Consider the following 14,358-nt stretch of genomic DNA (forward strand, 5'->3'; position numbering starts at 1 on the left):
ATAGAATAGTACCTATTGTCTATATCATTCCAATCCTCCCTTGCTTTGCTTTTCCCTCGTCCTTTGCTTAGATTTCAAAGAATATCTATAAGGTAACTTTATAAATTATTGGCATCACATTTGGAGGTGATGTGTGTGTAAAAGGATGTTCTGGGGCACTCAATAGTATTGCTTCTCTCTCCTGCCATACAAATGTACGCACAGCAGTATGTAAGGCACTTTTGGTGTTTACCTTCTATATACCTATTTGGTATTGGTCTATGCAAGTGATTTATGATCCTGCATGCTAGCTGACAGCACTGTAAGGAAACTGATGTCCAGACCGCTCCTCCTTGCACATATCCAAGAAGGAAAAATAGAAAATTATGCATATATTCAAAAATATATATCATAATTTTCTATATGAAATCTTTTTGCAATGGAACTAAAACATTATTTTCATTAAACATGGACCATATAGGCTTATTGATTTTCTAATAGAAAGGATAGCCTTCTTGTACTTGCCACATGAAAAAATCTTCACAGATGTGAGATTACTATTTATTAATAAAATAGGCAAAGACCTATTTTGTACTCACAACTTAGGGCATTGTTAGGAGAAGTTGTACAGTTTAGAAATGGACCCACAGAAGCCAGAAATAAAGCATTCTGTAGGCAGATAGTGCATGTGCCCTTATTTTTTTAATTGCCTTTGCTCTTGACAATTAAAACTCCTTTCCCCAGGGATATCATTAACCTTCATTATTTTCTGCCAGGATAAAACAGAATGTTTTAAATTATGCAAAGACAAATAGTATTTTATGGTGTTACTTTTACCACAAACTCCATAGTTTCTTGAAAACGAGCCATTAGTGAAAATTTAGCAGGCAGATATGAATAGATACAAGGTATGCCACTCCCGATCAGATTGATGGCCCCTCTATGGGTTTTTAGATTTTTAGAACAGACATTGTATGTGAGTTTGACAGGAAAGAATAACATATAGTCAAATGTGCAATAACATGTACAAAGAAAAAAAAATCCTGACCTCTGTTAGCTACTCTGATCTATTAAAATGGAGGTAACATGACATTTTGATCTTTACTAATTCAAGCAATGCATATCTTTCAGTCTTATAATATTTAGTTACTAAGCTGTTCATTATTCTGTTTTCATTGTTTATGGCAAGCCTTTCACTCTCTACACTCAATTCCCAACTGAACTGGGTATTTTACAAAATACTCTCATTAAACTTTATTAGCAACTACTACAGAATTAGAGAAATATACAGGTAGCTTAAATAACTATTTTTTGTTCCCCTGATAATTGTTATAATATTCTCAAGTAGTCTAATGGATTAATCTAAATGGAACCGAGCATCTTTGTGAATTCTCTTTCTTCTTTCCAAAGTGAAATGCCTACCTCTTTAACTTCATGGCAGGGTTGCTATATGCTCATTTTGGTGACAGCACTGTGAAAGCATAACTCTCAAAAGCTACATTATCCAAGGTCATAAAAAGGTACAAACCAGCAGCATTTCAGAAGCAGCTTAGGTGTTCTATAAAGTGGGTCAGTTTTAGTTTCCTGTAGGATGTTTGACAGGGCTTTCTAGCATCACAGACATTAATCTACAGCCCACCACAGTGCCTTTATGTTCCTTCCTCAAACTACAGTATTGTGTTTTTCTACCCATTAACCAAGGGTAAATGACCTAGATATCATGCCTATCAAAGCCTCATTTTTCTTTACCCTTTTGTTCTTTAATGTACCACATTATCACACACAGAACACATTTGAAAATATGTTGAGGGCGTAAGACAGTTCTTTGTGCATTTTTCTGAAGCTTCAGTAAGGATTGAACAATATGAGTATCATTCAGGCTTTTTTCCTTGTCTTTTCCCGGACTACTAATTTAGTATATTTGGAGATAGAAAAGCTGGTAAAGAAAGATACAGGGGGAAGACTGCTGTGATATATTTGTTTCTGTTGAGAATGAATCAGTTGTGATCACTATATTCTAGGAATTACACCTTAGATATCATGAGTCACTTTTATTAAAAGCATCATTACTACAGTTGGCAGCAATTTACATCTTATCTTACATGATAGCAATTTCCAAGGTGGGGGGTGGGGGGAATAAAAAGACATCACCAAAAAAAGAAAAACAAATACATTTACAAAGTCATGTCTGTAAACTTCAAGGCTACTTTAGAGTTGAGGTAATCTGTTTAGCTTTGTGGCTAAAGTAACAAAGTCCTTTAATTTAAAAAGGTACCTGATTTTTAAAAAAAATTGTTTTACCAGTGCATTACAAAATCACGAGACGATTTAACTGTAGTTTTATCCTGCAAGAACCTTTTCAATGGGTAATTTCCAAAAGGTACTCTTCACATTCAACAGCTGCCTTATTATTGCTGTGTCTCAAGACAGAGACATTCACACTATCATGGAGATTGTCAGAGAATGTGTGTATATATGTGTGAGTGTGCATGTGCACATATGTGCACGAGTGAACTTCCATACAGTCAAAATGATATAGAAGAATGATATGCATGTTAAAATTTATCTTGACCTTCACAGCAAAAAATTAAAAATTAATAATTAAATATATAACTTCATACTTCCTTTCAGCAGCACTTCCTTCTATTTAGTGCCACTCTATTACAAATTGCTGCTTTATAATACCAATGGTACCAAAAGGAAAAAAAGCAGAGCATTATATCAACTTCCTTAAAAAGATAAGGTCATCTCTCCATTTCATCTCTTCTAGGGATAATAAATAATGCACTGCACAATACTTAATGACCAAGATACCTTTTGACTCATCTGTATAACATGACTTTTTGTTTGCTACACTATGTTACAGAACAGCTTATAAAACTAAGTATGGACATTAACTGTGAGTGTAAACAGTAGGACTACCACTTGTCAAAAGTTTAAAACACTTGAACAGTAACTTGTACTGCTTATTCATCATTTTCATTGTTTTCTATTTCATCCCCCCCATCAAGTGAGTCTAATTCTTCACCCTGTGCTATTTCATCTTCTAAAGCAGAGGAATCTGCAGTTTTATCAAGGCTCTCCTCTGCATCACTGCCCTCTAGATTTTCTTCATCTTTAAAGGCAGCTTCTTCAGTTTTATCAGTAACCTTCACTTCACTGGAGCCCACTGCATTCTGAAGTCCCGCTAATGCTGGGAAACCAGGTAGTGTCAATCCTCCCAATCCCGGAGGTAGAAACATAGAAGGGTAAAACAGACCAGGAGCCATCGTTGACAGAAGGAAAGGATTGAAGGTTAGAGGGTTGGCAGGCAATCCAGTGTTGCTTGTGGTGGTAGCAGAGGCCACAGCAGCAGTTGCACCAACAGATCCATTTGCAGAGTCAGTAGCTGAAACAACGTCTATGCTTTTCTCAGAGTCTTTGTTCTCCTCTTCATTCTCATTCTCCTTTTCTTCTACTTTTGAAGTGCCATCTTCATTTTCTCCTTGACTGGAAGCCATACTGGTGTTTCCAGAAGCAGCTGTTATTGGGTTATTCAACAATCCACTTAGTCCAAACATATTGGGCAACCCTGCCATACCTGGCAACATCAGAGGCAGCATAGCAGCTGGATTTTTAGAATTACCTCCACCAGCGGCAGCAGCTGTCGCTAGTCCTGGAGGGAAGCCCATGAGACCTGCAAGTTGGAGAGATTGTAGGTTTTGTAAATTCTGAAGGCTTGCAAGATCCATTCCAGCGAACAGACTGTTCATTATCAGTGGGTTAATTCCCGATGTTGAAGCTACAGCAGCAGCTGCTGCAGCTGCTTTGGCAATTTCACTTTTTGGCCTTCTCCCTCTTCTGCTTGCACCCTCTTCCCGCACCACGGGACCTGTGAGAAGACGGTCAAACATGGATTCTGGAACAAAACCCTAGATGATGGGAGAAAAAAAAAGCAGAAGCATACAATTATGCTTTCATTTTTAATAATGTCTAGATGCTGATCTTATGATTCACAATTGTATATAATAAAGGGGTCTATTTATCCATCTTATTTATCACCCTTTGATCTTAAATCCATGAATTATAAAAGTTAACTCTAATATAAACTAGGTTTGTAATATCAGATTAAATCCAAGGAACACAATTCTAACAAAAATTGTAGAACAAGAGGTAATATCCAAAGAGCATGACTGAAATTTTCAATCTGATTCTTTTCAACTGGGGGATATGAAGAGGCAAAATAGATGTGTGAAGCATTTCAGAAGCATTATATATGCCTTCTGATTTTCTTTTTCTCCAAAATATGACATTGCTCAATATCAACAGCATAACTGAGGGAACTACATGGGATCCAAATATTATACTGAGTTTTCACCTGTGAATAGGCTTACCAATGAATAAGTCACAGGAAAAAAAAAGAGATGGTAAAGTTACATGAAGCATAGATACTTATGCTTTCTTGATTGGAAAGTCCTCAATTGTCCCACATATCCTTGCCAACAAGTCCATGGAGCTCACCTTGAAAACCATTCAGAAGCTGCAATTGGTCAACAATGCAGCAATCTAAGCAGTGGTATGCTGACCTGTTTAACAAGATGTACTGTTTACCAATATACTTTTGGGTGCATTTCAAAGTGCTGGTTCTCACTTTAAAGGCATGGAGCCTACTTATTTCAGGAACTGCCTGTCTCCTGCAATTTTTGCACAGTTGGTAAAAGCTGACAGATTAGGTACAATCTGGGTTCCCTCATTTAAACTATGCTACAATATTTTAATATTGTGAGAGGCCTAAAGTAATTCTGGAGTTGGATAGCACCAAAATGAATTAGATTGAATAAAAAAATAAATAAACCTGACTATTATTTTTTTTAAAAAAACCCTATTACTTACAGATTGTTTAACAATGTCAGTCCAATCTGGAGCAACAGCAAATTCTGGATTTTCTTCCAGCCATCTTGGCAAGTCCTTCATTGGTGGAGCCATAGCACCACCCATCTAATAACATATATTAAATTTTAATTAAAGAAAAGATCTATATTTCATAATGTATGCAGTTTAACAAAATTAGTCTATTATTTATTTATACTGCCACTGATAATCTGAACATCAAATGGCTTATTAATCATTATTAATAAACTATAAAAGTACAAAAAATTGTCAAAAACATGTCAAAGAATATTGCAATTTAAAATTCAAAAATGATAATAGAATCAAAATTCCTCCTATTCCATGACGTGAAAAACTAAGAGAAATAACAACTCAAACTAGAAGCTACCCAGCTTCCTCCAGAAAATCTCCAGTGAAGGAGATCTTTGATTCAATACTGATACTTCAAACAAAATGATACAGAATGTTTGAGGTGACTGAGGGATGCCGTTTTATAGAAAAGTAATATAAAAGTATCTACTTGAAGATTAAATGAAACAATAGATAGTCATAGAGGAGATCAGTCAATGCATTACCTTCTTCCCATTCCGTTTATTTACAACAGGAACCCTCTCTTCTCCAGTTAAGGTGTTAATATCCAATTTATTAGGATTTCGACATCTGTGCCGTTTTTGCTTCGGTTTCTGAAATGGAGAAAACAGCACATCTGCACTCTTCTAAAGAAAGAAAAAGAACAATTATTTCCTAGACATGAATGCTTAATTTATATTTAAAAGGTACAATATATTTTATCACTGAAACATTAACAGCAACATTAACAGCAACACTGATACTATTACATACTTAGCACTAATATTTTAAAAATATTTGCAAATGCTTACCATAAACAGAGTTCCAAAACAAGCATTCAAGCTTAAGCTTTTCAAATAGGCCAGAGACCACAAAAATAATCGAACACTTTCAATATTTACAACTGTTTTGCTTACTTTACTTATTGTAAAGTGTTTTTTTTTTTTTAAAAAAAATATCTTAGGAATTCTGTCACATATAAATAAAATGGTAAAATAATAAAAGGAGAGTATTCACTTACTGGTACATAACTTGGCATATCAACAGTATACACTGGATGCAATTTAAGCCATTCAACTAAATCCTTGTTTTTAGGTGCATCTTCTCCCACTAGTCTGGTCCCATCTTCCATATTAATGACAGAAATATGAGTATCAGGATCCAGTTGCCCAGGAGATGGAATGTTTCTTGCTGGAGGAAGTTCCATTTCTTCATCAAACACTTTGGTCACTTCTCCATCTTCCTGCAGAAAGTTCAAAATTCCATTAACTTTCAACATAATGCTAATTCAAGAGGAGTGAATTCAACACATTAAATGGGGAGTGCTGTTAGCCTTTTAGACATGGTTAATAATGTCTCAATCTTGTTAAGTATATATAACTGTTCGTAACTCTCTTACCATTGCTTATACATACTGTACAGTTCTATGGACAAGGTGAGGAAAGGCAAGTGAAAAACATGTTGTGATGCCACATATGACAAAAATACATAAAGGCAATCATTCTGGTATCTTTGTGGTTTAAAGTAGACACAGATGGCTATATAGTAAGGATAGACAACTTTTATTTGAGCTGGTGGGCATATCTGGAATTTTTAGGTCATGATGGGTATAACTAGTATTGTAATACTAAGTTACCAAAATGTTCTGTAAACAGTTTCATGGTCTTCTATTTTAAATGGATAAATGGGCACCTTTACAAACAAAACATCTGGCTGCAGACAACTTTCAATTTATATTCTAAACAGACCTGTGTGTTCAATAAAGATTGTTTTAAGTAAAATATTCCAAATGGGCAGCCACTTTAGACTTTTGCAAATAAATCTTCTGTGACTCATCTGATGAAATAGACTATGATCCATAAAAACTTGTTGTAATCAACTGATTAATATTTAAGATACAAGACTTCTACAAGGTTTTCCAGATTTATTTCTTATATTTATTACCCCTGCCCCCATATTAGGAATGGGCAATTTCCTAGTGGGTGACAATAAAAAAAATAAAACAAACAAGGGTTTTCAAGGGCTTCAGGAAAAATGAATGGTGATATTTTTAGAGTAGCTGGTGCCAGAATGTTTTCACCTTTTTTGCATTTTGATGAGAATTACGAAGAGACATGTATCTTTAAATTTCTCCAAATATGAAAAATCAGCTCTTAAATACTCCAGGAATAAATTAAATATTTTATCTTATCTATTCTGAGATATTCTGGGAATAGCTAGGGAGTTGCATGGGGTCACAGGTTGGCCCCTATGTTTTATCATAATTAAGCTGTATTTTTTTTTAAAAAAAATAATGTAATGGAAATATCTTCTTACTGCTGTCAAAGATGCTTGCTTGCCGCTTATAAATAAAAGATCAAGACCTTCTACGTTTTTCCTTCTTCCTCTTCTCCTTTTCATGGGTGGCTCGACATCAATTAAGGAACCATTTAGCAGATGTCTTGTGGGTGTACGAGAAAGGCCTGCTTGTAGCAGCTCCATTTGAGTTTTAAAGGCATCAGACACTGGTGTTGAAACAGTAGGTAACAGAAACTTTGAAGGAACAGCTGAAAAAGTTGAGGTAGAACTTGTTGCCTCCCTTGAGGCTTTTGATAAGTCTACAATTTTTTCTTGCCCATTTTCAGAGACAATCTGTGATTCTCGCAATTGGGCAACCATTTCCATTAAATTTCTCCTCTTGGCTGCCCTTTCAGCCTCAATTTCAATCTTCCTCCTCCGCCTCCTCCGCTGACGTGGAACTGATAAATTGAGTACATCTTCCTAATGAAAAATTAACATATATCATTATGAGCAAGGACTTACCATTGCTTTCTTAAAAGAAGTGTGTTCAATTGTTAGTGCATTTTTGAAAAATGGGAAAAGCATAATATGATGGCACTGTCCCAATCAATATTTTTTGGCCTGACTAATATTAGCTAAGTTAATAGTGTTTTTGTCTAATGAAAAATGTATCATAAAAACTATTGTCAATCTAAATATTATTTATTTTTGTTTATTTTTTCTGGCAAAAGTGGAATTTCTTGCACATGTGTTTTCTGCTGCTATTTTGGCCCTTTTGTTAAACAAAACATGCCTTAGATAACTGAGGCGATACGGAGACATCTTCACTGCCACTGATGCTGGCCTGACCAACCATGGAGAGTTCAGCAAAGCTTCTTTTCTGTAGAGGGCTGTCCACAGCTGCTGGTGTATACCCTGGTATAAGCCCTTGGAAATCAAACATCTGGCGTTTATTTACTGGCCACTTTCCCTTCAGCACTGCTTCACAGATGCTGTCTAATCGGTTGATCATTACTCGATCCTGCAAAAGGGAAATACAAAATCTGCATTATTGCATGGTTTAACAGATTTACTAATTTTAGATCCAAAGTAATTATAATTAAAATTCTGCATCAGAAAAGTATTCCCAATTACCCTGAAATTATACTGAACGCACATAAATGAACAAACATTTTTGCTGTTAGTAATAAAAAAAACAAACTGTTGGATGTGAAGTATTTTTTCCTGAGTATTTGCTATTACTTAAGACATTTTAAAACTCAAGCCGAATTGACAAGTAATAATGTAATTACTACACAATGAATAATATAATCTTTACCCTCAGCAACTTTGTCTTAGGTAGGTCAGAGACAACACCATCTGTAATTCTGTCCTAGGAAGTGGTTCTTTATTAGTGTCACTATTAATAAAGTTCAACTTTGTGAAAAGGGTACCAATCTAGGAACATCCCATAAATGTCAGTTCTCATTCCACACCCATTATTACTTCCAAATTCCACTCAAGCATGTATACTGAAACAATTTAATTACCGTATACTCAGAATAAAGAGAAATACAAAACATGCACTGCTGCATAGAGAATACTTTGAAACTTAATTGCATATTTTTGGAACTTTTAAGATTATACTTCATATAATGTCATCCTGATTTTTCTTGTTAAGAAAGTTAAACTACTTGGCCAATAATATTTGCTTTTAAAATCTGAATGCTGTAAAGATTATGTTTTCTTGTGCTGTTGATTATTGCTAGTGTTATTTGTACATTTGTATTGTATTATTTTTGAAGTTTATTGTAAACTAGCAATAGATTAATTTTAAGCCACTTTCTCTGGAAACACACTAACAATATCCTGAATCACAAATACTTGCCCAAAATAATTATCAATATTTGGAAATTATTGATTGATAACCAGATAGGATCAATCTTCACTAAATTACAAAATAGAATAAAACCTGCCAGCAGATTTCAGCAACTGTAACCAGCTGCTTGTTTTCCCCAGGAATAAGCCTATTATAGCAAGGTTATTTTCCCCTAATCCAGATGGCCCCGTTATGGTGATTAGGAAGCTTAAGATTTTTACTACTTTATTTTTCTCTAGCACCCAATGAAATCAGAAACTGAGATGTATATGAAGCTCATACAATTTAACAATGAGAGCTTTATCTATTCTGAATTTTAGGGGTATTTTTTAAAAAATGAAAGCTATGAAATATTCTTTGTCTATTAATCCTTTTTAAGATCCATCTACAACATTTAGGAATACCATACTATTTATTTTGTTGGTTTCTGAATAGCAGGCCTAGAACATATCCTTTAAGTAGCAGGAAACAGAAAAGGAAGTCTGAGTCTGAAATTTGACTTTATTTTCCTGTTCTACTATTATGCAGAAAAGCTAGAATATCTCTAATAGAATCCTCTCCAGTTGAAAAAATCAGGTATGTTTATCTGCTGATAGCCAAACCTCTAAACACTTCATATTCTTCTTGAGTGCCTCTCAACCTTCCTGAAGAGAATCTGCTCTATAGCTTTACAGAATTGATGTACACTATTAAGCAATATAGGGCTGATAACTTTCAGAAATCAAATGCTAAGAATCATGTTATATATTGAACAAACCTTAGGCCAAAAAGAAAAAGCAAATGTTCTTTCATGAAGCAGCTGGGCTACTGATGGGTCTCCATCTTCCATATAAAATCCATCACGCGTTTCATCCCTTGCAGTGCTCAGGGATGCATTGCTTTCTTCATCAAAATTCTTACCCCGAGAAATCATTCCTGTTGAGAAATAACAATCACCAAAAATTAGCTCCCCAAAGTAGGACAGTTATTTATAATATAATAAATTTTTATATGATCATTGAAGTATGGATTAGACTAAGTACTGGGATTTTTTTGTACATCACAATGGTCAAATATTTTATTTCTGAGGTGAACATAGAAGTAACAAAAATTATGTTGGGAAAATTATAATTTGTTAGTGAAATTTATAAATTTATGGTATTTTATTTGGTAAAATCACAATAATTCTTAGGATGCTTTCTGATTTACTTGGATTATATAATTTTGTTCTTTTATATTCTATTTTATTGCAGTTCAAAGAAATAACACAGATGACAGTGCTACTTCTAAAACATTTACATGGTATCCTTTACTTGTTAGAACCAAATAAAATAGTAGCTATCAAACTGTGTTCTCAAGCTCTCTTGTCCATTACTACTGATCTTTCTTTACAACAGCACAGCAGTGTTGATGATTAAGCCTATGATCAGTTTTCAGAAAGCAATAATGAGGTCAAACAGTCTTGGCAAGTGCCTATACAACACATAAGGATTTGTAAACAGATGTAGAAATTCCTTGTGAATGTGAAAAGGTTTACTGAAAAGAAAAATACTAAAGTCTTGAATTCCTAGTTCTGCACTTTAAAAAATTTGAGTAAGGTCAGACTTGAGACTCTTAAGTCTACTAAAAGAACTGCTAAGATCTAGTCTAGCAAGTATAGTCAATATAATTCTTAACTCATATTACCTTCAGGTTGTGAAGATTCTTCTGACTTGTCATCATCATCAAGTTTTTCTTCTTCATCATCTTCCGAACCTTTTTCAGAAATTGATTTAGGATCAACTTCTGTACTCAGTTCGGTATCTTTTATTTCACATTTAACAGGAACAGCCTCAACTTCAGCCTCAGCTTCTTCCTTATCACTTTTTACTGCAACATCTCCTGCCTCCTCCTCCTCCTCCTCATTGCCAGACTTTTCTTTGGCTGGTACTTTTTCAGCTCCTTCCAGTTTAACCTCAGCTTGTTCTGTAGGTTTTTCATCTTGTACTAGTGAGGTTGGGATAATAGACATTGACTGACCACAGCAAACCCCCAGTGGGTTTAATAGAGATATGGTAGTTAGATTACTACCACCTCTATTTTGAGCAAAATTTTTATGAGAATCAAGAAAAGAAAGTTCAGGATCATTTAGAATGTGATAATCTGTCCTGCTGACTCCATGTTTAGCAGCTCCAATCAATAAATCTTTATCATGTTTGCCACACTCCCACCATTCTGGTAAATCCAAACTTGGCTGACACAATTTTAGCCTCTCTGCCAATAGTGGGTGATGGAGAACCTGCTCTCGGACTTTCCTCAAAAGTTCTATACGATACAAAGTTCGAGAAGCACGTTCTTCAGTGATAGGCTCAATTACAGTAGAAAGATCAGGAGGTTCTATAAGGAAAAAATGAGTACAAAGAAATTAGGAAAATTTTAAAACTACTACACATCACACAATGTTCTATGCTATTTGATTTTAAGAAGTTTTTTTAAGTTGTATAATGTAAGTTATTATTGGGTTTCAAATAATTCCCAAATTAAAATAAGCCCAATCAGCAACCCTGCCCCCAAACTGAAGCAAATGTACTTATAGTTCTTCTCTGCAAATGCAGAAAATCTCAATTGCTCTTAATTGTTTCAAATTTGGCCTGGGATCTTGAAGGCCCCAGCTCAGTTGCTGAAGTGTTAGAAGCAGCTGCTAGGTATTATCATTTTTATCTTTTACTGAAATATAGTGTAGCATAGGGGTCAAAATGTTGGACCAGCACTGGAGAGGTTCAAGTCCATTCTTAGTAGTGAGTGGCTTTATATCAGATACATTCTTTTAGCCCAAACTATCTTACAGGAATATTGTGGGGAAAACCTGGAAGAGGGATGATATCGTTTCTGCCTCAAGCTCCCCAAAACAGTAAATAAATAGATAATCCCTGGGTCTATGTGATAGTTCAGAGAAGGAAGCAGCACTCCTAAAGAGACTATTATTAGTCACAACTGTTCTACGGAGGAATGCATCCATTCATTTGATTGCTAAAAGTCTAGTAGGAGCAAGGAGGCCTATAATAAGCTCCACCTTCAATACCTGAAGTCTGAAGGCAGTTTTTATTTCCATTTGCTTTAATATGTGATCTAATTTTATTTAATTAGAATTCTACAGCTGCAAAATTATAGCATGTGTGTTCACAACAACTGGAAAAAAGGAAAGTGTAAAAGGGAAAATAAACATAGATCCTTCTTTAAACAAAATATCTAAAATATGTTTTAGTATTATGGAAAACAATGGGCTTGCCTTCATCTGGTTTGGCTGGCATTCGACACACTCGCCTGCACATAGCTACAAAACAACTGAAGTACTTCTCCAAACTTTCATCAGATTTCTTATCAAGTCTGGCAAAAGCTCTGAACTGGTTCCAATCAAACTGTTGTTGCATAGGGTCAAAAATAACTCCAAAAGTAGATACAACACGATAAAAATCTGCTTCCTCTCTTCTTGTCCACCTAAAAACAAAGAGATTAGTATGTCAGACTACTTCCAAAAGTCCAGCTGAATATCAGCATGTATTCTAAAGACAGTAATTTATGTTGCAAGGCAATACTCATTTCTATGAAAAAGCTGGAAAAACTTACTTTTGACGTTTTTCTGTTATTATAGCTTCCCTTTCTGCTTCCAGTGCTCTCACTTCTTCACGAGGTCGCCGTCGACGCCGGTCAGTCTTCATTAGTGCTTCTTGCCTCATTTGTTGCCTTTTATAGCTACGTTGATAGGCAGTAATGAGACGGCGCAAGCGAGTAGTCAGGGTTGAAGTGCTTGGCCAGTAGAGTTGACCAAAATCAGCACTATTTTCACTGTGCTTGCCTGGAGAATATTATCAAGGAAGACAAGAGGTATACATAATTAAAGACAAATACCAGCTTGAAAAATATCATCATAGAAACATGTAACAAAAAATACTTTTGATAATAAACCCCTCAGAGTTAAAGGAAATTTTATGAAAAGGCTTTTAAATTACTATTATGATCAATTTTCTTAACTGTATTCCAATGGTAATACTCGGCAATAGCAGATTGCCCAAAGCCCAAAGAGTAATGTTCATATTCAATCCATTTTGTATGATTTTGTATACACTTGGAAATGTAGTTTCTACCTTAAATAGTTTTGCTGCTACAGTAATTAATTAATATTAGCTATTATATGTAAAATAATAATAGGTAAAAGAATAGAGGTAAAACCACCAAATGCACTTAGTACATTTCACATATTCTATAGTGCAATTACAAACAAAGTGATCCTTAATATGCATTGGATCACATTTTTATCATTAGCATCTTTTTTCTTCCATTCTTCCATTCATCACCAAAGTTTTCCAAAATTTTACCTGCATGGAGTTCTAGAGATTCTTCCTTGTCGGAAGGTGAGTTTGCAAATTCCTTTGACAAAAAAGAAAATGTAATGAATAATAGTGTTTCAAGGAAGCACAAGTAAATTCCAACACACAGACATACACATAACACACACAATCATGGGAAACACACTATTTCAAAATAGCCTAATTATAAAGCATGTATACTATAAATTATTAACATACCAATAGGAGAGAACCAATAGAAGAGCACCAAGGATTCCACAATATTAATGTTATTCACAATAATGTATGTATGTATGTATGTATATATGTATGCATGTATGTATACATGTATGTTATGTATGTGAGTCTGCATTAGCATGTGAATAGATTCTTACATCAATTTCATCCTTGAATGGAATTCTGGTTGGTTTATATTCCGGGTCTTCATCTTCTCTATCAAAATCACCTCTGAATGAAATAAAGTTCAGAAAATATCAGAGCTAATAACTTAAAATGTTTTAAAAATAAAAACAAAGAATCTTGAAGCAAAAGGAAATCCTCCTCGGCAATATTTATTGTTACAATAAAAATATTTTTTTTATTTTCCTCAACATAAATATTATTTTGAAACATTCCTATAAATATGAGAATCTACAAATATGATGCAATAGGTGAAGTCAGGCCAGCATACACAATACAGTTAAAATTTATTAATTTTTTTTATAATGTCCTGCTTACCCATCGCCACCATCTGTTAATAGATCTGTCCCTCTCTGCTCAGCAGCAATGGCCTTGGCATCAGGCATGCCAACCCGTTCCAAAAAACATAGAGTAGAGTCTGCTCTCATAGAATTGTACTTCTCATAACCTGCATTCAGATAAACATAAAAAAGACCAATATTTATAAACAAGAATCTTTACAGATTATAGTTTTAAAAACTAAGAAAACCTTATTTTAAAAATCCCTTCAAGCAATGATACTGCCAATGAAGATCCTGA

General features: G+C 34.6%; 1 protein-coding gene across 5 annotated transcripts in view; it reads right to left on the bottom strand.

Annotated features, from left to right (window-relative positions):
- Nucleotides 1-2,015: 2,015 nt before the first annotated feature.
- CHD7 (chromodomain helicase DNA binding protein 7) overlaps nucleotides 2,016-14,358 on the bottom strand; it is a 204,175-nt gene continuing 191,832 nt past the window's right edge. For 4 of the 5 annotated variants that reach the window (XM_039335771.1, XM_039335791.1, XM_039335763.1 and 1 more), the window contains 13 exons: nucleotides 14,098-14,227; nucleotides 13,755-13,827; nucleotides 13,390-13,441; nucleotides 12,641-12,869; nucleotides 12,303-12,511; nucleotides 10,721-11,410; nucleotides 9,813-9,970; nucleotides 7,991-8,218; nucleotides 7,234-7,677; nucleotides 5,939-6,160; nucleotides 5,424-5,564; nucleotides 4,852-4,956; nucleotides 2,946-3,890 (listed from right to left, as the gene is read on the bottom strand). In XM_039335771.1, coding sequence (XP_039191705.1) covers nucleotides 2,946-3,890; nucleotides 4,852-4,956; nucleotides 5,424-5,564; nucleotides 5,939-6,160; nucleotides 7,234-7,677; nucleotides 7,991-8,218; nucleotides 9,813-9,970; nucleotides 10,721-11,410; nucleotides 12,303-12,511; nucleotides 12,641-12,869; nucleotides 13,390-13,441; nucleotides 13,755-13,827; nucleotides 14,098-14,227 — 3,626 coding nt within the window. Of the gene's footprint in view, nucleotides 3,891-4,851; nucleotides 4,957-5,423; nucleotides 5,565-5,938; nucleotides 6,161-7,233; nucleotides 7,678-7,990; nucleotides 8,219-9,812; nucleotides 9,971-10,720; nucleotides 11,411-12,302; nucleotides 12,512-12,640; nucleotides 12,870-13,389; nucleotides 13,442-13,754; nucleotides 13,828-14,097; nucleotides 14,228-14,358 lie in introns of all 5 variants that reach the window. The other variant, XM_039335786.1, reaches the window with a different exon arrangement.

The sequence above is a fragment of the Crotalus tigris genome, unplaced genomic scaffold (assembly GCF_016545835.1).
Source record: "Crotalus tigris isolate CLP2741 ecotype Arizona unplaced genomic scaffold, ASM1654583v1 scf7180000017546.9332058, whole genome shotgun sequence".
In the NCBI taxonomy this organism is placed as follows: Eukaryota; Metazoa; Chordata; class Lepidosauria; order Squamata; family Viperidae; genus Crotalus; species Crotalus tigris.